The sequence below is a fragment of the Nuphar pumila genome, chromosome 11 (genome assembly GCF_984573655.1).
Source record: "Nuphar pumila chromosome 11, dmNupPumi1.hap1.1, whole genome shotgun sequence".
NCBI lineage: Eukaryota > Viridiplantae > Streptophyta > Magnoliopsida > Nymphaeales > Nymphaeaceae > Nuphar > Nuphar pumila.
The window spans coordinates 112,107,293-112,134,642 of record NC_143259.1 but is presented as its reverse complement, the minus strand read 5'-3'; the positions used below and the strand labels follow the sequence as shown (position 1 = coordinate 112,134,642).

Here is a 27,350-nt window from a genome sequence, read left to right as displayed (position 1 = left end):
TTAGAGAGGAGATAAACAAGAAAAAAACACGTACCTTAATATATTTTTAAGTCTTTCTTGACAAAGAAGACTTCTAAAATATTGGCCGAAGGAAATGATCCACTCTAATCTCCTGTAGCTTGAGGGCATGTTTTTCGAGTCACCCAAGAATGTGAAAAACACACGATCTTTCTTACTTGAACCAAGCTCTGATACCATGTAAAAGTTGTAATGAGATATTGCGGAAATATAAAGAGTGCATACAAGCACATACAACAATGAATAAAAGAGAAAATATCACAAGTCCACGAAGGGACAATACAAGCACAAGCCTTTAAGAAGGCAACAATATACAAAGCCTCTTATTGAAAAGAGAGAGGAGCTCTCCAAGATGAAAATACACAAGGGGATCACCCCTATTTATACAAGAGAAGGAGGAGGAAAAAGGAGGGCCAAAGGGCCTCAAAAGGAGAGCCAAAAGGGGGCTCCCATAGAGTCGTTGGGAGCCCCCAACGGTCACATTTGTGACCGTTGGGGGCTCCAACGACTTCTATGTTGGAGCCCCTTTTGGTCCTCAAAAATAATAAAAAAAGAAATGAAAAAATAAAAAATAAAAATTACATTTGATCAAAAAAGAAAAAATAGTTGTTTTCTAAAACAACTGTGAAATTACAAAAATACCCCTATCGGGTATTGATGTAATAAACAGAATATATATATATATATGTATATATATATATATAATAGGTACATTTTAACACCCCCCCTCAAACTTTACGGGGGAAGGACGGAAAGTTTGCCGAGAAGAAACATGAACCGAGGAGCCGGAAGAGCTTTAGTGAAGAAGTCTGCCAACTGATATTCTGAAGTGACATATGGCAGAGCAATAGTTCCTCGTAAAAATTCGTCACGAACATAGTGGCAATCCATTTCGATATGCTTCGTACGTTCATGAAAAGTATGATTGCTTGCAATATAGATGGCACTCTTATTGTCGCAACACAGCTTGGAGGCTTCAGTAATATCAACTCCCATATCTTTAAGCAAACTGCGAAGCCATACAAGTTCCATTGTTGTGGTTGCCATTGCCCGGTACTCAGCTTCAGTGGATGATAGTGAAACTTTCTGCTGCTTCTTGCATCGCCAGGCAATCAATGAGTCCCCTAAAAAGACACAAAAACCAGTAGTTGAGACTCGATCATTGGGATTACCTCCCCAATCTGCATCAGTATAAGCAAGAAGATTCAAAGGGGAAGAGGAGGATAGAAATAGCCCTTTATTGATGGTATTCCGAATGTAGCGAATGATTCGGAGAACCGCACTCATATGCACGGTTGTAGGAGCATGCTGAAATTGACTGACTGAGTGAACCGCATGAGTGATATCTGGTCTGGTGATGGTTAAATATGTAAGAGACCCAATGAGTTGTCGGTACGGTGTAGGATCTTCCAGAAGAACCCCATCCTCTAACCGTAACTTGGCATTAATAACCTCGGGAGTCTCTACCTTCTTATCATCAGAAATCCCAGACTTAGAACATATATCTGCAGCAAGCTTCATCTGTGACAAAATATATCTTCTAGGAGAATATGCAACCTCAATTCCAAGAAAATATCTGAGAAAACCTAAATCAGACATATCAAAATTATCTTTTAACATATTTTTAACATTAATAATACTACTTTGATCATTTCCAGTGATAATCATATCATCAACATAAAGCAACAAAATTACGATACTAGAACCTGCATTTTTAACAAAAAGAGCAGTGTCAGTATAACAAGAATGAAATCCTAATTTTATCATGATATCACTAAAACGATCATACCAAGCCTTAGGAGCTTGTTTAAGACCATATAATGCCTTTAAAAGCCGAAGTGTTTGACCTTGCTTAATATTTATTCCGGGTGGTGGATCCATATAAACTTCTTCACTTAAACTTCCATTTAAAAAAGCATTTTTTACGTCAAGTTGATAAATAGGCCATTTTTTGGTTGATGCGACAGCTATTAAGGTTCTGACACTTGTCATACGAGCTACGGGGGCGAATGTTTCTTCGTAATCAATACCATATTCTTGGGAGTATCCCTTAGCAACCAATCTTGCTTTATATCGTTCCAAAGAGCCATCGCTTTTAGTTTTAACTTTGAAGACCCAACGACAACCAATAGGTTTTTTGTGTGAGGGTAGATCAACTACTTCCCAAGTATTGGCCTTTTTTAAAGCATTTAGTTCAACTTGCATTGCTTCAACCCAATGAGGTATAGATTTAGCTTGATTATAGTGGGTTGGTTCAAAATAAGAGTGTAGAGTTATCAAACATGCCCGATAGTTGGGAGTTAAAGAGTCATAGGAGACAAACCTATTTGGGGGTATTGATATTCTAGAAGAATGCCTAACTTGTGGTTCCTCAATGGATTCGGAAATTTGAGAGTATTTTTCGAGGGCACTAATAGGTTTTTCTTGATTTCTTCTTGAGTAAACATTTATATTGGCATTGCTATCATGAACATTTGTATTTGAATTATTATCATTTGAGAGTGTTATGTCAAGAGGGGATACCTTGTGAGTGTCATCTATGTTTTCAAGAGAATCTTCTTGTATGTCATCAATAAGATCATATAAGAATACATAATCAATTTCATTTGTCTCTTCTATTTTATCAAAACCGTTTTCTTCTTCGAGAAATGTTACATCTTTTGAAACATATAGTTTATCATTCTTAAAATCATAACATCTATACCCTTTTTGATTTTCACCATATCCAAAAAATACACATTCAATTGCTTTGGGAGATAACTTATCCCTTTTATGTAGTAGGACAAAACATTTGCAACCAAAAATACGAAGTCGATTAAAATCGGGTGAAAACTTAAAGAGTTTCTCATAGGGAGAAGCATTTTTTAACTTAGAAGAGGGCATTCTATTGATTAGATAGGTTGAGGTAAGAACGGCTTCCGCCCAATTTTTTTTTTGGAATATTTCTAGACACAAGCAATGTTCTAGCGGTTTCTATAATGTGCCTATGTTTCCTTTCCGCTAGGCCATTTTGTTGAGGAGTCCTAGGACATGACTTTTGATGACAAATGCCATTTTGGTTTAAATAGTTTTGGAATTCGTGAGATAAGTATTCACCACCGGAATTAGATCTTAAAATAGATATGTTACTTTGAAATTGATTTTGAACCTTTTTATGAAAATCTTTAAAGAAAGTAAATACTTCCGACTTATGACTAAGGAAATAAATCCAAACATACCGAGTAAAGTCATCAACAAATGTAACATAATATGAATAACCCCCTTTAGACATAACCGGAGAAGGACCCCAAACATCCGAATGCACCAATTCAAAAGGCCTTGATGAGAAAAAAGATCTAGTTGGAAAAGGAATAGACTTCATTTTTCCAAAAATGCAATCTTTGCAATTAATTTTTTTTTCCTTACAAAATTTGTTTCCAAAAGGAAAGAGATACATTTTGGAATAACTTGGATGACCAAGTCTTTTATGCCAAGTTTCCATATTTTTTTCTTGGACATAAGAACAAAAAAAGTTTGTAGGGAGATCAAGATGATCCATATAATAGAGGTCTCCCTTTCTATGGCCTTGCCCAATCCGCTTCCCGGACCGGAGATCCTGCACAAAGCAACCATTAGATGAGAAAGATATTTCACATCCATGGTCGGCAATTTGAGAAACCGAAAAAAGGTTTAAATTTAATTTGGGAACAACTCTTACTTTTGGAACACAAAAATTTTGAGAATCTTTAAAAGAGCCAATACTTGAAATTTTCAAAAAAGTTCCATCGGCCGTTGAGACACAAGAGTCCTTTGAATTGATGCAAACATCACTAAGTGCATTCTCATGAGGGGTCATATGAAAAGAAGCTCCGGAATCAAGGATCCAAGAATACGTACCGGGTGATGATGTCGAAGCAATGGCCGCACCCGATGTGGAGGAAGAAACTTTAAGCATTTGTTGGAGAGCCATAGATATTTGTCCAAGAGTTTCTTTAATGTCATTGTTTTTGCCTTCATCTTCTTTGGAGGTGGTTTCTTCAAGAGAGGCTACTTTAGGCTTGAAGGCTCCCATAAGCTTTGGACAAACGGGTCTAATGTGACCCGGCTCATTGCAATAATGACAAACAATCATTTTTCTTCCTCCATTGTAGTTCCCTTGTTTCCCAAAATGAGGAGGCTTATAGGTTCTAACATTGTTACCCGGTTTGGATACGGCAAGGACTTCATCAACATGCTTACTCATGCCAAGCCTTGTCTCCTCTTGAGTGATTTCGGCAATAGCATCCTCAATAGGAGGAAAAATAGATCTATGGAGAAGTGAGGATCTCACTTGCTCAAATTCGGGGCGTAGCCCAAAAAGAAATTGAAACAATCGCTCTTGTTCCATTTGTTTTTGTCTTAAATCAACATCTTCCATAGAAACCCACTTTGGCTCTAAAAGAGCCAATTCATCCCATAGTGGGTTAAGAGCACTATAGTAGTCTTGAATGCTAGAATCACCTTGCTTGGTGGTTCTAACTTTTTCTTGCAAGAAGTATGCTCTTGCAAGATCCTTTTGGGTATACATACCCCTCATAAAGGACCAAGCCTCATTGGCTCGACGAAATTTAGCTATATTAGCACATACCTTAAGCTCCACATTGTTCATAAACCACGCAAGGATTTTTGCGTGATTGCTTTCCCAATCTTCTACTTCCTTTTGATGATTTTCAATGGCCTTGAGACAAGCATCTCCCTCAAGAGCTTTTTCTTGATCTTCTTCCATTTTTGTGAGCATAAGCTTAGGTTCCGGAACGGTCCCCATGACATAACCCCAAAGCTTCTTCCCTTTGAGATTATTCTCCATTGCCGATGCCCACATCATATAGTTCTTTCCATTGAGTTTGAAAGAAAGATCAATCTTTGTCTCCATGATGTTGCCAAGAAGTGAGAAGATGTCCACCAAAATAAGAGATACACGAACCACACCTTTCCTTCAAGAATCGAGTGGCTCTGATACCATGTAATGAGATATTGCGGAAATATAAAGAGTGCATACAAGCACATACAACAATGAATAAAAGAGAAAATATCACAAGTCCACGAAGGGACAATACAAGCACAAGCCTTTAAGAAGGCAACAATATACAAAGCCTCTTATTGAAAAGAGAGAGGAGCTCTCCAAGATGAAAATACACAAGGGGATCACCCCTATTTATACAAGAGAAGGAGGAGGAAAAAGGAGGGCCAAAGGGCCTCAAAAGGAGAGCCAAAAGGGGGCTCCCATAGAGTCGTTGGGAGCCCCCAACGGTCACATTTGTGACCGTTGGGGGCTCCAACGACTTCTATGTTGGAGCCCCTTTTGGTCCTCAAAAATAATAAAAAAAGAAATGAAAAAATAAAAAATAAAAATTACATTTGATCAAAAAAGAAAAAATAGTTGTTTTCTAAAACAACTGTGAAATTACAAAAATACCCCTATCGGGTATTGATGTAATAAACAGAATATATATATATATATATATATGTATATATATATATATATATAATAGGTACATTTTAACAAAAGTATCTTCAATAAGATACTATAATCAAGACCAATATTCTTGATAAAAGACAAGTGCACATATGCACAATAAGAATACTAAGAACACTTGTGCATACAAGCACAAATCAATCAATCTCACAAAATGCAAAAATATAATCTTTATTGAATAATTGGGCTTTGACCCAAAGCCCTAAAAAATACAAAGGAGAGGGGCCAATTTATAGAGCTCTTAGTGGGCCATGGAGGGGCTCCACATGTAGTCGTTGGAGCCCCTCCAACGGTCACAAATGTGACCGTTGGAGGGACCCAACGACTATATGTGCCCCCCCCAAGGTACACAAAGTACATATTTTAAAAAAGGAAAAAAAGAAAAGAAATAAAAATACAAAATACAAAATACAAACATATTCAAGAAGATGAATATGCGTAAAAGAGAAAAAGACTGAAATACCCTTACGGCTAATATATATATATATACTCGGTAGATACATATACATATATAATATATGTATATGTATTACCTTATATATATAAAATATATATTGGATTACACTATTTGATTACATAATTTAACATGACTATGGTCTTTTGACCATAGTGCCCCCAACATGAACTAAAAAGGCAAGAGTGCCAAAAATAAAGAAAACAGAAAAATATCAATTCCGCCCCCTAATGGGCAGACCCTATTACATGTACAAAATTATCAAAATAACCCTAGATATAGAATTACCAAAATACTCCTATATATATATGTATGTATATACACAAATTTATATTTTAACACCTCTCTGAAACTCGCGGTATCACAATTGCGTGTTTGCCAAAAAGAAAGTAAAATCTCGGGGATCAAAGCGCTTTGGTGAAGAAGTCCACTAGTTGATACTCCGATGTCACATATGGCAATGTAATGGTCTTCTTTAAGAATTCTTCCCTAACATAGTGATAATCCATTTCTATGTGTTTGGTTTACCCCTAGATACAGAATTACCAAAATACCCTTATATATACATTTTAATAGTGTTTATATTGATCAAAATTAATCCATTTTCTAAAGAATTTCATATGTGATCATGTGAGGCCGTGAGGGAAAGGAGATGGATAGCAAATGCTGTTTTGAAAGTCAGCTGACACATGTTTGTTTGAGGACTGGTTGCACACTTTTATACATAAGACTCTGTTTTATTGTTGGTAAACAAACTAGAATATAAAAATGAGTCAATAAAAAGTAAACATTTAATAAATGTAAACAAATGAGAGGAAGGTTTAAAGAAATTTAAAGTTGTACCATTGCTTCATGTATTGTATAATTTCAGATTAAGTGAACATTTTTAATCCCCTTCTCAAAATGATGTCTTTTGACCCATGACTAGCAAGAACATAGTCAGAAAATTTTTGTTTCTTAGTTATTGCTGTTATTCATTTCTCTTAACTAGTTGGATGCCTGTACTGTAAAAATTGTGGAAAGATGAGTGAAACAACAAAGAACAAAGCGAAAGAATGCAAAAACCTTCAAATTGAAAATACAAAGAAAAACATAAGCATCCAATGTTTTGCTAAGACTTAACAAACTAACAGTTATGGGCAGTGAGAATTTCTTCCATATGTCTAGGGAATTTTCCTAGTTGAAAGTTCAAATTAGTGGAGCTGGATTTATGCTAAAGAAATATAAGATCAAAGACAGTTGGAAAAATTATGGAATGAATCCAGCCTTTAGGAAAGTTCACATAGGGATAATGGTAAGAGGAAGAAGAAAAGGACCTGATAAGGGCGAAACTGAGGGAGAGATTCCAATCTAGTAACTAACCAAATTGTTTCATAAAGATATGGTATATGGCAAAATGTCACATCTTTAACACTGGTTGGCATAACATATGGGGTATTGTTCTGGCATGAACAAACAATAATGGGTTGGAATTGCACATAAGAGTTTGGTTAAAGAGAAATCTAGACACTTACATAACAAACCCCTTTATTCGAGGTTCTGGATGTCTCTTGTTAATGTTAAAGGTATTCTTTTCCAGTGGTTGTTTTTCAGAAAGTTATCACTCTTGCATTATTCCAAGATCATACCAACTTGGGCTCCTAGCTTGAAAGTAGTGTGGAAGAAAAGAGAGATTCGAAGGGGTATATGTGTGTGCTTGTGCTCCCAAGGCAATCTCCTTGTTTTTCCATATTATCGCTTCATATGTACGTATACACATGCTTCCTAAGCAACTCCTTCCATGCTATTCAAACAAATAAGTCCTTATATTATACTTGAATGCTGTGTACATATGCCTCGTACATATACGTGACATGTCTTTTTTTTTTTATATTTACATGGAGAAACCACCCCTAGGATCAGAGATCTAGTCGAGCTGGCTCTGCTTGCTGTACTTATGATCATTGTCCTGGCAGTGTAAAACTCCATGAGCTTACCCCTTGCCACCAGGGAGTCGCCACGCTTCGGCTTGCGCAAGGGGTGACTCCCATGGGATTGATTCTAGACCGCCTGCCTAGTGGCCTAGGTCCCATCCCACTACGCCAAACTATACGTGACATGTCTGTATCTGAATCAGTGCATTTTTTGTGTGCATGCCTGACTGATGTGTTTCTCAACGTCTATTACTAGTGGATGCAAAATTATATCACAAATGTAATCAAGGAGGGGAACAACTGTCATTGAGTAGGAAAGGGCTGCGAGGCTGTGGGTTAACAACATGATCCTAATGGAAGATTATTGTTTTTATACATGAGTATAGCATGTTCTCTAGGTTGAAAGTTATCAAGGTCTTATTCTTTTATGTGAGTAAAGGTGATTCAGTGGTTATTTTTGGATGTTATTGTTCATACCTTCTAATTTTGTTGTACAATATGCTTACAATAGATTAATGGATATAATATTTGGTCATCTGTTATCCTTCATTCCCTTTTGCAGTCAAGGTTCCACTGGATGCTTACTTGATGGACTTTGTCTTTTCCGAAAGAGAGGATGGTGGGATCTATGACAATAAGAATGGGATGGACTACCATGTTCCTGTGGTTGGTGGAGTTACAAGGGAGCCACCAATGCATATTGTCCATATTGCTGTGGAGATGGCACCTATTGCAAAGGCTAGTAGATCACCATCATTTGTTTTTGTTTTGGTTGAAAATGCATTGATTGATTAATTTAGAATGCTATTTCATTATTGGAACATTTTGAAGTTGCATTCTTTTTTGTTTGATATTTGTTTAATATTGTACCAGACAGAGAAATTAGATTTCCAAAACCTGTGATCATCAACAACCTACTATTCTAGTCATCTTGATCTTTCACTTTTGAAAAAAGTGATTGACAAGTTTCTGTTTGAATACTTAATGGATGCTTGATTTGTACAAGGCTACCTTTCTATTTAGAAATTGGTAGATGGTTTTACCGGTTCTATCTTTTAGACCTAGGGATACTTTGAAAGAACACGGTTACATGGTGAGTGTTCTTCCTTGGGGTCATGAAAAGTCTGATTCATGCTTTTGATGCATATTTTCTATGTTAATCCTTGTAGTGGCGTGTCTATTTTATGTGAGAACTCTCAAGCTTTGCCTGATTTTTTTAGCATACAATGATAAAGGCGAAGATACATGCATGTTTGTCCATGGATGTCTTGCAGTTCCAAATATCTTGGTCAAGATGATGGTTTTTTTTTTCCCTTTTCGTTACTAGATAATTGATCAGTCCATATGGTCGGGCCCTAGAAGATAACTTAAATGGTTAAAAAAAGTTTTAAATCATATACATTTATCAAGATTGAAAGAAAACATAATCGGAATCATAAACATATTGATAAATGTAAAACATTATAAAATATTTTTTATTTTATGACCCTTAAAAAGCGGGAGAGAGAGCAGTTATAAATAGCAACTATTTTTTTTTTTAAATTACAATGTGCCATGTAACATTTCCTTTTTTATGAAAACCCTATACAAATGCCCATACAAATTTTTAATTACATTCTCAACTCATATGGCAAGAATGTCAATTAATAAAAAGTTATAAAGCATCCATTTTTTTGCACCTGATGCACTTGCTTTTGCTTTTATAATATTTAGGATATTTTGATACTCTCTCTCTCTCTCTCTCTATATATATATATATATATATATATAGGGAAGGGGTACAATCCCAAAGGAATGTCCAAAATCTACAACCAACGATGATCGGACGGCTCCCCTTCTCCAATGCTTGAGCATCTCATCAATTGGATGCCATATATTTATTCTTTATAATTTATTTAGTAAGAAATATGCTTTACACGAAGACTTTATAACATATAGACATGTTTTTTTGAAACGTGAAAAATTGATGGCTCACATTGCATTTAAAACTTTACAATACAAAGTATTGTGGGCCGTTGATCTTTAGCGCTTTAAAAAACACATCTAAACATCAAAAGTTTATAATCCAAAACATGTCACTCACTAAATGAATGTTAAAAATCAAATATGCAAAGTCCAATCGATGAAAAACTCGAGAAGGAACACCGTCGATTGTCATCGGTTGTAGTTTTTGGACCTTTGGTTGGACGGTCCATATTCTCTCTCTCTATATATATATATTGCCTTTTAACACACATCAACATTTTGGTTCTACAGTTGGTTTTTTGTGATGACAGTGGTCAAGGGTTCAACCCCTGCCCTCTCAGTTTTACTGATTTTGTTACATAAGCTCAGTTCGGGATTAGCCGAGGTGAGCTTGAGCATGGGGTGTTACACCATGAAGCTGAGCTCAAACAGGCCAGATCAGGCTTGTCTGAGGACATTGCATGATGCATCCCTATCCATTATCATTGTTGTTATTGCACTTATGCAGGTAAACATAAATGTGAAACATTCTACTTCTTTTGGTCTAGTTCAGCTGTTAGATTCCTTGATGAAATTCTCTATGTGATGTATCTTTCTTGTGTGCTGGATTCTGTTGCTTTTTATTCACATCCAATGATTATTTATCTGTCTGTAAAACATTTGAAGCTCGCCTCTGAAACATATTGGCCCATTTGTATAATAACCAATGCTTCTTTGTGAACTTCTATAAGACTACTGAGTTCAGTTTTGGGTTTCATTGTCTTTCTCCATCATTATGTTGTTAATCTCACTGCAGGTTGGTGGACTAGGAGATGTCGTTACAAGCCTTTCTCGTGCTGTGGAAGAATTAGGCCATAATGTTGAGATTATTCTTCCCAAATATGATATCTTGAACCTTAACAATGTGAGATGCCACTATCTGATTCCAAGGATTGAATTTTTTCTTTTTCTTTATGCAGTTTCAGGATGAGTATCTTCTATTGAACCTTGGTTTAACTTTTTTGTTTTTGGGACTCTTAAACTATCAAATTTAAGGAACACACTTTATCTTAAGATTATGTTGCAGTCATTCAGTTGAAAATATGCCCTTTTTGATACGTATGCATGTGGAATAAATATTATTATCACCTGCATGGTTACATAGATTTAAACTGCTCTTTGTTCCTCTACTCTCCTACTTTTTTCTTCTTTTAGTAGGAGAGCTGCTAGCACTGTAACTAATCTAATTAACATTGACTTGAAAAGTTCAGCTCTGCTTTGTCTTTTGCGGTGGTGTATGGAGACAGAGATATCTAAATTGAAGTAATATGCACTCTGAACTTGATGAAAATATAAAAATCTCATTCATCTTCACTATTGTGGCCACCTAGTTGAAAGAATATTCAAAATCTACAGTGAATGAAACAATTGTAAATTTAACCCACTTAAGGTAATAGCATTCATCTTCACTACTCTTGCAATTGTGTGTTTAAACTTTAAACCACTTAAGGTAATACCTGCAACTAAATCTATACTACTTATAATGGAAGGAAGAAGGGCATTAATGGACCAAAAATTGGTTTTGTTTTAACTTTTCAAAATGGCAAAGGAAATGGTGTGGGTTGAGTGTCATTTAAAAATTGTTTGGGTTTTTTCTGTCTTCTAAGATATACCCCCGTCATGCACCAAATTGAGAAAAGACAAAGTAAGCATTTTGATTTTTATAGTCATTCGCTTAAATAAGGATGGTTTTAATGCCTTTTATGTTAACAAAAAAATGGTCTCTCTCTCTCTCTCATCCATATATCCATCTTTCGATCCCTTGAGCAGCAAAAACCCCTAAGTGGATGATGGCATTATAGAATCAGCAACAGATTGACTACCCAAGCTCTAAACTTTTTTTTCCTGAGAGAGTACCAGGCTTTAGCATTGCAAATGACATTTGGTTAAGGTAATTAATAATAATTAGGGAGGAAGATTAGTCTTAAGCCCAGAAGGCGAGAAGCAAAGGAGCCGTCTCTTTCTCACTCTCGTCTTTTGGGCTCTCCCCAACTTCCCCCCCACCATCACATTTTCATACACAAACATATCGGTGCTAAAATAATAGTCTTGATTTGGAGTTTGGAGAAATTGAGGATAGTTTTTGGGATGGTGGGTGTCTTAAAATCGATGGGTTATGCAGCTTCTGCTTTCTTATTGGGTGGGGTTGCCTCTTTTTCTTTCTATCTCTTTTAATGCATTGAGTTTTTTTTGTCTGTATTGAGTTTTTTTATGGTGTTTTCTGAAGGTGTGTGGCTTCAAATTGTGTGCAATTGTGATTGTGTTACATGATGAATGAGATTATCTATTCGTGCACTAGGTATTGAGCATGATTTCTTATGGAAATCATTCACTTTTATGAATGCCTTTTAAATATGTTCATCTTTAAAAATTATTAAAAATAATTATGTTATTGGGTGTTTCTTTTGTTGGCTCTTTTGTGGTTCTTGTGATTGTGTTATTGTTTGTATCATGGCTCTTTAATGAACATGGTCTTGCATGTTTTGCATGAGATTTAAATATTATAATTTTTTTGCATACTTAGTTTTAATAAAATATTAATTTGAGAATTAAGAGAACCTTTTTTGTGTTTATTCACTTAATATTAGTGGACATTTTTGTTCATGATTGAAGGCTCTATAATTGAATTACTTGATGATTTTCTTGACTTGAAATTTTTTGTCCTATCAGTTCTTGTTCCTTGAAATGCGTCTTTCAAGGTTTTTATTATTTAGCTTTATAAGTCCATCACTTGAGGAAGGTTGTCATGATATCGGAGAATCAATTTGGTTTTATGCCTGGAAGATCAACTATGGAAGCTATACATCTTCTTAGACAACTTATTGAGAGAAATAGAAAGAGGAACAAAGATTTGCATATGGTTTTTATTGATTTGGAGAAGGCATATGATAGAGTACCTAGGGACGTTCTCTGGTGGACAATGATGAAGAAAGGTGTTTCTCTCAAGTACATTAGTATAATTAAAGATATGTATGAAGGAGTAGTAACCAATGTCTGCACTTGTTGAGGGGTGACAACCTATTTTCCTATAACGGTTGGGTTACATCAAGGATCTGCTTTAAGCCATTTCCTATTTGCTATAGTGATGGATGAACTTACGAGATCAATTCAAGAAAATGTGTTGTGGTGTATGTTGTTTGCTGATGATATTGTTTTGATTGATGAGTCTAGAGTTGGAGTTAATGCTAAGTTAGAATTATGAAGACAGACATTGGAAGCAAGAGGTTTTAAGTTGAGTAAGAGTAAGACAGAATATATGGAATGTCGGTTTAGTAAGCAACGAAGTAGTGATGGAAGTGTAGTGAAGCTTGGTGAGCAAGAAATACCGGTGGATGATTGTTTCAAATATTTGGGATCTATCATTCAAAAGTATGAAGAAATTGATGGAGATGTAAATCATAGGATAAAGGTTGGGTGGATGAAATGGAAAAGTGCAATTGGAGTGTTGTGCGATCATAGGATGCCATTGCGGTTGAAGGAAAAGTTTTATAGGATGACTATTAGGCCCGCTTTACTATATGGTACGGAATGTTGGGCTGCCAAGAGACATCATATTCAAAAAATGAGTGTAGCTGAGATGCGTATGCTTCGATGGATGTGTGAAAATACAATAAAAGATAAGATTCGAAACGAGAAGATACGTAAGAAGGTAGGCGTTGCACCCATTGAAAATAAGATGAGAGAGAATCATTTACGGTGGTTTGGACATATTCGGCAAAGGCCTAATGATACTCTAGTTAGAAGGATGGAGAAATGAAAAAATATATTAGTTAAAAGAGGTCGAGGTAGGCCTAGGAAGACATGGATGAAGATGATAGGAAAGGATATGAATGCTTTGAACCTCACCGAGGACATGGCATTGGATAGAAATAATTGGAGGAGAAGGATTCATGTGGAAGACCCAGAATGATTTTCTTTTTTGGTTCATATCGCCGACCCCAATTGTTTTGGGATGAAGGCGTAGCTGTTGTTGTTGTTGTTGTTGTATAAGTCCATCACTCTTCTTTCAATACATCCATTATTATTTGTTTGGCCTTATCGAGATGAGTTGTATGTACTTCTATGTTTTGGGACCATAGTTAGTTATTGAGGTGAGTTATGTGTGCACCACTTTCTTCTTGTCAGTATAGATTGCCAAAAGATTTGACTCTGACTGACGATTGATTGACCTCTGGTTCTATGAGTGTCTTGTGTCACTCATTTGTTTCTTGTGCACCTCGATGTTGTGGAGCCAGAGTTAGCCGTCGAGGTGAGCTGTGTGCACTTCAAGTTATCTTATTTTTTAATGTCATGTTGACACTTGCCTTGGGTCTGATTGATAGGTGATTGGCCTCTGGATCCATGTTACTTTTGTTTGAACGAGAGATATTTGTTGGGGTGAGTTATGTTTTCTTAAATTATAATTCATAAGACAATGTATTTTATATGTATAAAAGAAGATACATATACATATACATATATATTTCATATATATTCACATGTATCCATCTACTTATATATATATAAAATATATATTTCTTTCTTGTATTAGTCGTAGGGGTATTTTAGTCATTTCTATATTTTACACATATTCATGTTTTTTAATATGATTATAATTCTTTCTTTTTTCTTTTTCTTTTATTATAAGTTGTGTACCTTTGGGGGTCCCACACTCTAGACATTGGGGCCCTCCAATGGTCACATTTGTGACCGTTGGAGGGGCTCCAACAACTAGAAGCGAAGCCTCTCCAAGGCCCACTTAGTTTTTCTATAAAAGGAGCTCATCCCCTTGTATTTGGTTAAGGCTTTGAGTCAAAGCCATTCTTGTTTAATAAAGCTTTTCATATTCTTTTATGTCGTTATGCATTTGTGAGACATCGTGGGTGGTGCCTTTGTGCACAAGTGTTCTTATTTTGCCTTTGTGCACACTTTATTCATCAAGAACTTAGTGTCTTGATCATAGTGACTTCTTTGGAGATACTTTCACATGGTATCATAGCAAGGTTATTATTGAAGAAGAAGGGTTATTATTGAAGAAAATTGTGTGCCTCGAAAGACGCGCACCTACCTTTCTCTTGATTTTTGGCGTAGAGACTCCTTGCAATATATATCAAGAGAATCATACCACATCAAGTAAGCTCTAAAGACTTGCTTGTGGTAAGATCTTCACTCTATATTCCTTCTCAAAATGGGGGAAAAAGACTCTCACTTCTCTCTTGGGTTCAAACTCAATGGCTCAAATTATCATGTTTGGGCAGATAATATGAAAGCCCATATCAAGGGTAAAGGGCTTTGAGGATATGTCCAAGGCTCAATACCGTAACCAGAACCAGAACCAAAGATTACTTTAGTAGAAAGAGGAGAAATAAAGATTCTTGAAGGTGAAGAGAGAATCAAAGCGCTTGAAGATTATAGTAAGAAGCATGAGGAATGGGAGATGAGAAATTTTTAAATTGTATCATGGATCTTCTCATCCATTGAGGCAAGAATCAATGCCAACATTATCAAATTCAAAAAAACCTCTCAAGCATGATAATATCTTGAAAAAATGTATACTTCAAGAAACTTGTCCCACAAGTACTATCTTAAAAAAAGGGCCTTGACCCTCCAACAAGGCGAAATGACTATTAGAGAGTATTTCGCGGAGTTGTCCTCTATTTAGGATGAGCTTGCCATGCTTAAGCCCAAATGGAGTGGTGAAGCCATTGAGCTTAGGCATAAACAATTAGAAGATGATCACTTTTTTAACTTTCTAAATAGGCTTAGACCTGAATTTGAACAAATACGATACTCTCTTCTATCCGCCTTTACTTCTCCTTCTCTTGAAGATGTAATTATAAAATTAAGTGGAGAAGAGACTCGTATGGGTATAAGCAAAAATAACCCAAGTGTTCTTGCAAGACCTTCCAACCAAGAAGAAGGTGAAGGTGTTAGTGTCATTTCAAGACCGTGAAACAATTTGAGAACCTACAAACCTCACCACTTCAAAAATCAAAATCAAGAAGGGAAAATAGTGGGCAAGGCAAAAAAAGAAATTATAGTAAAATTGTGTGCCACTTGTGTAAGGAACCGGGGCACATCAAACCGGACCGGTTTGTCCAAAATGGAAGAAGTTACTAGCCATGACTACCACATCTCAACGCCAAAAGGAAAAAAGTTCATCTTCTTCCAATGAAGCTCTCTCTTTGCATGAAATTGTGAAAGCGCTTTAACCTCTTCTCAAGGGGGCAATTTTCGGAGCCGTCATGTCAACTTTCTCTCTTTCCGGTAAGACTTTATGGCTTTTAGATTCGGGTGCTTCTTTTTATATGTTTCCAAGTATTTGTTTTTTTTTTCGAATATTCAAAAAATTTCTCTCCATCCTTTGTTTCAACCGCGGATTGAACTTCTCTTGAAATAAAAGGAATTGAAAATTTTGAAAACAAGGTTTTTTTGTTTCAAAAATTAGATTTATACCAAAATTAAACTTAATTTTTCTTTCGGTCTCTCAACTCTTGGACCATGGATGTGATATAAAATTCTCATATGATAAATGTTGGATCGTCGGTCCGGGAGGTTGATTGGGGAAGGCTCTAGGAAGGGAGATCTATACCATGTCGACTTCCTTAAAATTTTAAAGAACCCTTTTTGTAATGTTGTCCAACATAAATATATTAATGTATGACACAAAATGCTTGGACATCCCAATATTGTTAAAAATTCTTATTTACCTTTTGTTAAACATCTTTGTAAAATTGATTTCACTTGTAATAATTGTACTCTTGGAAAGTTGAGAAGTTTATCTTTTAATCAAAGATCTATGTTTACAACAAGACCATTTGAAATTGTTCATTCAGACCTATGGGGACCGACACCTGTTTTATCAAAAGAGGGGTTTCGTATTATGTGATTTTTGTTGACGATTACACTAGATATTATTGGATATTTTTTCTTAAGCACAAACCTGAGGTTTTTACTACATTCAAAACATATCATATGATGATAAAAAACCAATTTAATGGTAACTTGAAAATTCTTAGAACTGACTCTGGAGGAGAATACCTATCAAATGAATTCAAATCATATCTTGAGAGTTATCATATTTTTCATAAAAAATCTTGTCCGAAAACATCTCAACAAAATGGATTAGCCGAAAGAAAACATAAACATATTATTGAAACTACTCGAACCCTTCTCATTTCGCAAAACATACCAAAAAAAGTTTGGGCCGAGGCGACTCTCACATCTTTCTATCTCATAAATCGGCTTCCATCCAAAAATTTAAACAAAATTTTGCCTTTTGAAATGTTGTACACAAAAGAACCTGATTATAATAGGTTAAGAATTTTTTGATGCAAATGTTTTGTTTTTACGAACAAGAATGACGAGCTTTCACCAAAAGCTATCACATGTGCTTTTCTTGGTTACTCCGAAACTCAAAACGGGTTTAGATGTTACAATATTAAAAACGACAAATTATATGTATCCAGAAATGTGAGTTTTCTGAAAAATGTTAGTGGTTTTGAAAGATGTGAACCTCATGAAGAAAATATGGATTATTTCTTTTTATTTGAGTTATTATCTAGAAATGATGATGCTAGTGATGATGAGTTCCTACCTAATGACTTTAGTGATAATGAAGTTGAGGAAAATAACTCTTTATTACACCCACCTACCTATCAACATATTGATGAAGGAACATCTAGAGATCTTATCACATATTCCATAGAGATAAAAATAGTTTTAGAAGTGCAATAGAAAAATATAATAAATCTAGTGGAACTACCTCTTCAAATAAAGAAAATCCACGAAGAACTAAGAGAAATAGAAAAGTCCTTTCTAGGTTCATTTCTTATGATTCATTCACACCTAAACATAGAGCTTGCCTTAGTGCCATTCACTCATATGTAGAACCCCAAAACTTTGAAGAAGCCAAAAAAAGTATTGAATTGATAGAAGCTATGGATAATGAACTTAGAGCTCTCAGAAAAGCGAAGACCTAAAAATTTCAAGATCTTCCTAACAGGAAGAAAACCATAGGGTGTAGATGGGTGTTTAAGGTCAAAACCAAGAACGATGGATCTCTTGAAAGATATAAAGCTCGTCTAGTAGTCAAATGATATAGTCAAGAATACAAGATTGACCATGAAGAAACATTTGCCCCTGCTGCACGAATGATTACTGTCAGATGCCTTATTACCATCGCTTCTATTAAAAAATAGAACATCTACCAAATGGATGTTAAAAATGTCTTTTTAAATGACGATCTTAATTAAGAAGTGTATATGGATGCTCCTCCAGGATTGGAGACTCCTTAAGGAAAAGTAATTCGTCTTCAGAAAGCACTTTATGGACTAAAACACGCTCCAAGGCTTGGTATGACAGATTTAACTCTGTAATATTGAAAAATGGCTTCTCCTCATGTTTTACTGACACAACTTTATTTGTCAGAAATCCAACGCAGGAATAATAATATTGCTTCTATATGTCGATGATATGCTAATAACTGGAAGCGATTCTAAAGGAATTAAGAACATAAAATCTATTTTAAAAGATAAATTTGAAATGTCTGACATACTTTCTAGGAATTGAAGTTGCATATTCACATAGAGGTTATTTTTTATCTCAAACTAAACTTGCTTCTGAGATTCTTGACAGGTCAGGTATTACAGATGATAAAATTTGTGAAACTCCTGCTATAGTAGGAACCAAAATGAAAATTGATGATGTATCTGAGTATTACTAGACCAGATATTTCACATGCAATTCATACTGCAAGCCAATTTTAACATGCACCAACATTCGTTCATATGAGTGCAATTTTGCGGATCATTAGATACATAAATGGATCGTTGAATAAGGGAGTATTCTTATCCTCTTCCTCTGAATTAAAATTAATAGCTTATACTGACTCTGATTGGGAAGGTGATCCAAATAACCGTCACTCCACCACTGACTTTTGTGTGTTTTTAGGAGATTCACTAATCTCATGGAGTTGTAAGAAACAACAAAAGGTATCGTTATCCTCTGCCGAAGCTGAATACCAAGCCATGACAACTACTACCATGGAGATTGTATGGATTCATCAGCTATTAGATGATATGGGGATAATGTAGAAGGGCCCACCAAGCTATGCTGTGATAACAAGAGTGCAATTTATATTGCCAAAAACTACATATTTCATGAGCAGACCAAACACATCGAGATGGACTGCCACTATGTCCGAGAAGCATATCTGAAAGGAGTCATAGATCTTCCATATGTAACTTCAAAATATCAGTTGACAGATTTCTTCACCAAAGCGCTGTACTCTCCGTGATTCAACTTCCTTCTTAGCAAACTTTCGGTCATTATGCCTTAAGTTTGAGGAGGGGTGTTAAATTGTAATTCATAAGACAATGCATTTTCTATATATATTTTATATGTATAAAAGAAGATACATATACATATATATTTCATATGCATGTACATGTATCTATCTACTTATATATACAAAAATATATTTCTTTCTTGTATTAGTTGTAAGGGTATTTTAGTCATTTCTATATTTTACGCATATTCATGTTTTTAAATATGATTGTAATTCTTTCTTTTTTATTTTTTCTTTTTCTTTTATTATAAGTTGTGTACCTTGGGGGGGGGGCACACTCTAGTCGTTGGGCCCCTCCAATGGTCACATTTGTGATCGTTGGAGGGGCTCCAACGACTAAAAGTGGAGCCCCTCCAAGGCCCACTTAGTTGCTCTATAAAAGGGGCTCATCCCCTTGTATTTGGTTAAGGCTTTGAGTCAAAGCTATTCTTGTTTAATAAAGCTTTTCATATTCTTTTATGCCTTTATGCATTTGTGAGACATTGTGGGTGGTGCCTTTGTGCACAAGTGTTCTAAGTGTTCTTATTGTGCCTTTGTGCACACTTTATTCATCAAGAACTTAGTGTCTTGATCATAGTGACTTCTTTGGAGATACTTTCACATGTGCACCTCATTTTTTTTGTCAGTTTAGATTGCCTGTGTTTGGCTCTAACTGAGGTTATTTGATCTCTGGTTCTGTGAGTGAGTTGTATCACTCAATTGCTTATTAGGACTTTATTGATTATTGTATGATCATATCATTTTTTGTTAAGTAATGGCTCTATTGATATTTGATTGTGAACATTTTGGTCCTTATGGATTAAATCTCATATTATTGCAAAAAATTTTGTTTTGATTTGAATGCATATTGTTATTAATAAAGTTGTTATATGGGTGCCCTTAGTGGATTGGTGAGTGAGCTATTGCCCTTTAGGGGTTGTTGTGTATTTGCCTTGGTGGCTTTGTACTATTGCTCCCTTGAAAGCTATTTCATTACATATGCAAAATTATCTTGTAAGGTTTGATTATGATCTTTCTTTGTGAGGATTTTTGATTAATAGAATAATTTTTTTGCTTTGAGGGTTCTGTTTGTGCATGTTCTTGAGCTATTTACCTCTAGTGGCTTATTTGTATTGCCTGTGCACATTCTTCCTTGTCCTTTATGTGGTTTTGGCCTAGTAAAATTGTGAAGCTTTCACCCTTGTCTGAGTCCTTAAATTGCCTTTGATTGCATAAGGTTTGTGAAACTTATGAATGTCTTGTTTATAGTCTCTCATGGGGATTTAAGTGATATGCTTGTATCTTGTCTTCTTGTTGATCATATGATTGCACCTTAATCCATTGGAGGTTTCAAACTCCCTTTGCTAAATTTGATTTTAAATTTTTTGTTTTTCAAATCAGCTCTTATTCATAACCTCTTTTTTTCGAGGTTTTCTTGTGGCCTTTTTGCTTTTGGTTAATCTCATCACAGTATCTCTTTTGAGTCTTCATCACTTATTTCTTTTAGCTTGATTGAAGTGAGTTGTGTGCACCTCTTTTATTATGATGGGGTCAGAGATGTTTGTTGAGGTGATTTGTGTGCACCTCATTGTTAAAATGTATTAAACTGTATATATATTTATATATATAATATTATATACATTTCCTTAAGAAAGAGAGTGAACGGTGTTGTTGTTTTGAAAGAGGATGACTGGGCTTTAGCTCTGTACATATTTGATTAACATTTTTTTGCCCTTTTTAGATTGTAAAATTTGATTGTAACCACTAACGAGTTGCCTACCACAGGTCAAATGAGTTATTCTAGTCAGTAGAAACCAGTTAGCCTATTTGGTTGATGCAAAATAAATGTAAAAGTATATATTAATGAGTGATTTCAAAATTCGTAAGCTAAAATTTCACATTCAGCTCACAGACAAATGTGAAATTCTATACAAATGAATGGCTAAAACAAATAAGTCAGTGCAAATCTTTGGATATCTATTTATGGATCAGTGTCAAAAAATGTTATTTCTGTAAACCAGGCAAAATAGCATGTGTTTTTACTTGAGGGGGATGAACTGCTTAATCCAGTGTTTTTTGAAAAGAGCATATATGTTGGATCCCATTTGCATGCATTTTCACATCTTTCTTATGTATATCCTTTTTAAATTCTCTCTCTTCACCCAGCTGTAAGGACGGGCCCGTTTGTCTAGTACTATAAATTTCATCTAATGGAAATAATGGCAAATGGTTCATAAGCAATCATGTGAGCTTGAATGAAACAAATTGGATCTCATTAGTTTAAAACTAGCGTCTTCATTCAGTGTCATACTGTCACACATAAATTATGTCAGATGCTGATGTAATCCTACGACTATTTGTTTTGAACTAATGTATGCATGTATTTATTATATATTCATTTATTTATAAGATAGACTGGGATTCCAATTACTAGCTAGTATATCTCAGTGGAACTGAAATTTAACTTGTTAATGAAGAATAATAGGATCATCAAGGGAGTGTAATAAAGGTGCCTCCTTGTTGATGTGGGTGACATTGGCAATGCAATTCTACATATATCTATCATGAGATTTTTTACTTAGTTTTAATCACCCTTTCCTCTGTTAAAAGTGGGGAAAAATGAACTAATTTAGTTAAGTTCTTTGTTACAAGTTTTGACCTTGAGCCCATTTGTTTAGTTTTGTCTTCATTTTCCTAGATTTTATTTCTTGAAGCCAAATGCCATTCCTTAAGATACCAACTTGTGTTTGAATAAATATCACCGTTTTTAATCAAATTAGTAGATTAGGTCTGTTTTGTGCATAATTGCTCCTTTTACCATGTAATAGCCATTCTTCATCATGTCATAAGCATCCTAGTTCTTTTGTGTGGGATTTTCTTGAGTAGTTTAACCAACGATACATGTGTGGTTATATACACAGGTAAAGGATATGCGATTCTTCAGAGAGTATGGCTGGGGAGGGACTCAGATTAAGGTCTGGTTTGGCAAGGTGGAAGGTCTTTCTGTGTACTTTTTAGAGCCTCAGAATGGGTAAGATTTCTTGCTTACTTTTCCTTTTTCTTTTTTTTTATTGGTTTCTTCATTTTTGGTTGCTTGTTTATCTGGAAGTTTTTGCAGCCTAATCCATTGTCTCTACATGTTGAATATTAACAATTGTACTGTATTACATAATCTTATTGAATTTTTGTTGATCCTGATATGGCTTTGTCAGTGTTACTGGTAAATCACTGTATTATCTTCAGATATATTTGCAGTTTATCATGTTGAATGATCTGTTTACTGCATTTTATTGTGCTTGCTAAAAAACCTAAGAATAAAATCAGGGTTATGATTTATATAACTGTTCATGTTTTGAGTAGATCATGCAATTAAAAATCATCAGAATTTTTGATCTTACTGATCATATGGATGGTTTCATGTGATTCATATATTCAATCTAGTTTCTTCATGTTAGGGATTTGATTGGAATTTAACATTTATAATTTAATCTGCTTTATAAGCCTCTTTTCTATAGTTTTGGGTTTCTATGAATTGGTGTGCATGTTGGGAGGGGGATATTGGCTAATCATTACATTTATATTTAGTTCATGAAAATAAGAAAATACTATCCATCTATGAAGAGCGGACTTAAGTTTCTCAATGGTTGGGAGAGGGGGTATTATAGTTCTATTGAACCTAGACTTCGTGGGTGAAGGAGATTTTTTTCTTAACAATGCTAGATATGTTAAGAGTGAATTTGAGAGAGAAATTATGTTATTCATAAAATTGTAGAGAAGGAAATATGTCAAGTGTAAAATGTGATAGGACAGCTAAATGGCTTCTCTGCATCATCGGAGAGTCAGTTTCATAAAAAGGATAGAAACTTTCAACTTTATCAATAGTTTGATAGAACCTAAACTCCCACGGAGGATGATTCTATGGATTCTGGTGAGCTGGACGTGAGGCACAACTTGAGCGAGGGAGGCACGCACCACGAACAGGAGGGACGTGCAACTTTGGGGAAAGAGATAGTCATGGGAGAGATATTCATCTCTCCTGGTCGGCTACAGAGGGAAATTTGAGCTGGATAGGGGATCAACGGCAAGGGAGAGAGAAAAGGTGTTTCCTCCGGGTCGATGATAGGTGTGGAAGAGAGGCGAGAGAGAAATGCGTTCCCTTAGAGAACAAGAACACAAACCAAGAATGAAGCTTAGAGAAATCTCTGAATAAACTTCATTAAAATTAAACTAAGCAAGGTAGATCTATTTATAGATTTATAAGAGGGCAAAAGTGTAAAATTACACACAGTTCTCACCCTAGAGAGGACTCTAAGGGGGGCGTCCCAGTTTAGGTAGGACTCTAGGTTGGGCGGATTTCTTTGGGAGTCCTGGGAGAAAGGGAAACTAGGCACAGTCCTAACTGGGTGGGACTCCAACTGGGCAGGTCCTGATTGGGGTGGATCTGGCTAGTCAGACCCAGAGCAGGAAAGGGTCTGTAGCACAATTCCACTTTGGATAGTGATTCATTCAAACTATGCATTAATTGAAATAAATGGTGAGGAATGAGAACCAGGTTTTGCATGCTGGCTTCCAATTGCTTGATGGATTTAGGCTCAAATTTTGTGTTTGTGTAGAAAATATTGTCCTCTCTCCAGCGCAAGATAGGCTTGTAGAAAGAAAGTTTTGTGTGGTCATTCATGCACAGGATGACCAAGGCCGTACATCTTAGTCATATATAAAATCCATAGTAACATCCAAACATGATGCATCAAGTATTGGAAAGAGCATGCAAATCTTGTTCTTCCCATTTCCTTTTGTTAGGGAGGGAGGGAGAGGACTTCCAGCAGCTCTAATCTTTCTTTTGCTGGGACGTTTCTCTGGCTGCAATTCTTCTCTTTCTCCCTCCTGTTGTTTGTCTTGTGTGCAGCGAATGGATCTGAAGGCAAAGCTCACAATTACATGCATCTTAGCACTAAAAAATTAAAAATAAGATCATTGGCCTATAAAGATAGTTGCGTTGTTAGTGTAACTTTCCATGAAATATCACTTTTCTCATATATATTGCAGGCTTGCAGCAGTTGATGCTGTAATTGATATTTGTTTGACATATGCACATTTTTATGTCTAGATATACATCAGTATCTGTAAGTGTTTCCGGCTACTAATTATTGAGTTTTTGTTAATTCTTTTGTCGATGCTGTGTATTTTTCAGAATGTTTTGGGCTCATTGCATATATGGTTGCAAAAATGATGGAGAGCGATTTGGTTTCTTTTGTCATGCAGCACTCGAGTTTTTGCTGCAAAGTGGTTCTCACCCTGTAAGTTTGGCAAAGAACTTGGTTTTTTTTGTGTGGTTATTTTCAGTGTTTGGATTCTTGGTTTGGTTAATTAGACCACCTGTATTAGTGTCGTTTTCTCTTTTTCAATATGTAATTGCTTTGTACTGACACCACTGTAAACATAATTATCCATAGTTTTGTATGAAGCAACATGCTTTCATGCAGACATACATTCTTAGTACGCAAGTAAAAACATAATTCATGTGTTTCTTTGAGATTATTCTTCTGGTGGTATGTCCTTTATTTTTAAGTGTTTGGGAATTTGCAAAGAATAACTCTTCTATGAAGTATACACCACACATAGTCAATCATAGAGACAACCAATGCTGATATTATTCTTCACTTGCTTTGACACTAGGGTGGCATGGCAATTTCTAGATTTTATATATTTGGATTCAGTTCAATGGGAAAAAGGCATGAAGAGGACAGTCTTTCTTCACATTATGTATATATGGGACAGCATTTCTCGTTTCTACGTGTATTTGACTTCACATGAATTTTGTAGAATCAACTGCTTAAACAAAGTACATTAACTGTGATGGAATTCTAGATTACTTGGATGTTTGACTTGGCATGGAGATTATAGAGTCAACCTTTGAAACAAAGTACGTTAACTATGATTATATATAATAGGCTATCTTAAACAGTGCCCTTATGATTTATGTTTTACATTCGTCCGAGTAACTAGCGATCACTAACTCACTCGTTCTCCTTAACAAAATTTTGATCAATAGTCCCATGTCTGTTCCACTAAATCATTATACCAAATAAAGTATTAGAAAATGCTTCAAAAGAAAATCATATCTTCTCTCAACTGACATAATGATGGTATTACCCAGAGTTACCGAAAGCTTCTTAGGTAGGTGGGAAGCTCGCTTCCCGGAAACTCGCTTCGGAGGCGCGATACTCGCTTCCGAAACCTCATGGGAAGCTCGATTCCCCCACGCTTCTTCTATGCTTCTCATATACATGGTCTATGCATACTATATACTTTTCTCACGTTTCTTTTCATCTTTTTCATGTATTTTCTCTCACGCTTTCACTCACTTTTCATGTACTTTCTTTAAATTGGCAACCATCATTGTTAGATTTTAACAAAAAATTCAACTCTTTTACAGAAAAATCATAAAATATAAGAATGATCAATTTTATTTTAGTTTTTATTTGTTTCTTGTTTGATTCCATATTGCTTCATTTTTTATTCATATTTTGCTTTTAAATTGAAACTTCGCTTCCCGCTTCCTATAAATTTTAAAATGCCTTGCTTCTCTCTTTCTCTTCCCATGTCGTTTCCCGCTTCCGCTTCCTAGTTTGGCAACCTTGGTATTACCTTGAGGCTATAGGTAGGATGGGCTGATTTGGGTGCTTATTTGCTTTATCATATCTATATTGAAGCTTAACACATTATCATAATGTAATACAAAAGAAGTCCAAATGTCACTTATGGACATACACAATCACAATGATTACTTATAGGTCAATTACATAAACACAAAAAACACACAAATCAGCCACTTATAGGCATACAACACATAAAAATATTGAATGTTATTAAGAAACAACTCTAAGCAAAAGCCATACAATTAGTGGGGTTTCAACCCCATTATATAGTATATACACTATGTCACACGGACTCGGCTAAGGAGGTGCCGCACCCGAGTCGACACGCTCCGACACGGGTGCGGCTTCGGACTCGGCTCGGACTCGGTCAACGCTGAGTCAGATTCGCTCAACGAGTTGAGGCCGAGTCCGTCCACATTTTGGACTCGGTCAACTTTGACCGAGTCCAAAAATGTCCATTTCGATTTTTAAATTACGTTTTGGATCCGGGTCGGGTCCGGACCTGACCCAGATCCAAATTTCTTTTGCAGCCGAACCCTAAAAGGGGTTTATCGACAGGGAGAGGGGCTTACCCTCTCGATTTTGCCTCACCCCCTCAGCCCCTACAGCTTTCTCCTACACCCACGCCGACGATCCAGACTCCGGCGACGGTACGCACAGACAGCCACCGTCTCCCCCTTCGTCAACACTCAACAGGTATATCGATCAACCCTCCTGCACCCTCTGCTCGCAGCCTCCCTCCTTGCACCCTCTGCTCGCAGAAGAGGGGCTCGACCCCTCTCTGTGCCTCCTATTCACAAAGGAGGGGCTTGGCCCCTCCTCGTTTCGCTTATGTCAGGCAGGCCCCTCCCCCGTACCCTCTGCTCGCAGAAGAGGGGCTCAGCGCCTCCTCGTTTCCCTTTTATCACAGGGGTAAGAAGTAGGAGTGGGGGAAGGATAAGGTTCAGTAGGAGCTTGCTCTGCCCCTCCTTTTTGTGTCAGATAGTGGGTAGGCCCCCTATCTCGAACATGGTTTGCAGAGGAGGGCCTGGTTTGAACCTGATTTACACAGGGGGAACGAACCTGGAGCTCCTATTACTATTATTTTGAAGTGTTTATTAACTTTATTTTATTTACTTATTTTCTTTTCAGTTTTCATTTTTCAGATATAATGGCGAGTTCTAGCGGTAGTGTCAATACATTTGGTTCAAGTTCTAACCCTGAATTAGAAGTTTCTCAACCACTTTGGAGGCTTGTGACAAAAGGGATAAAAGCTAGTAGTGGTGGCGGTGGGAATGTGCAGTTTCATTGTAATCTATGTAAGACTGTTTTCACAGGTTCTTATACGCGTGTGAAAGCACATCTTTTGCATATTCGTGGACAAGGAATTAGGGCATGTTCTGGGGTTGACAAAGACATGTTAAAGCAATTAAAAAAAGAACAAGAGGAAGCTGAAAAGAAGAAAATTGCAGAGATGAGAAGCGATTCGATTAATTTGTCTTTTTCTACTGCTAGTGATATA

At 36.0% G+C, this 27,350-nt stretch overlaps 1 protein-coding gene across 1 annotated transcript in view; it reads left to right on the top strand.

The window, feature by feature from the left end:
* The window catches only part of SS3 (starch synthase 3), a 113,785-nt gene that overhangs the window by 14,994 nt on the left and 71,441 nt on the right, over window positions 1-27,350 (top strand). The window contains exons 6-9 of the mRNA XM_089980130.1: window positions 8,442-8,617; window positions 10,641-10,748; window positions 22,112-22,221; window positions 24,382-24,487. Of these exons, the coding sequence (XP_089836256.1) occupies window positions 8,442-8,617; window positions 10,641-10,748; window positions 22,112-22,221; window positions 24,382-24,487 (500 nt within the window). The remainder of the gene's footprint in view (window positions 1-8,441; window positions 8,618-10,640; window positions 10,749-22,111; window positions 22,222-24,381; window positions 24,488-27,350) is intronic.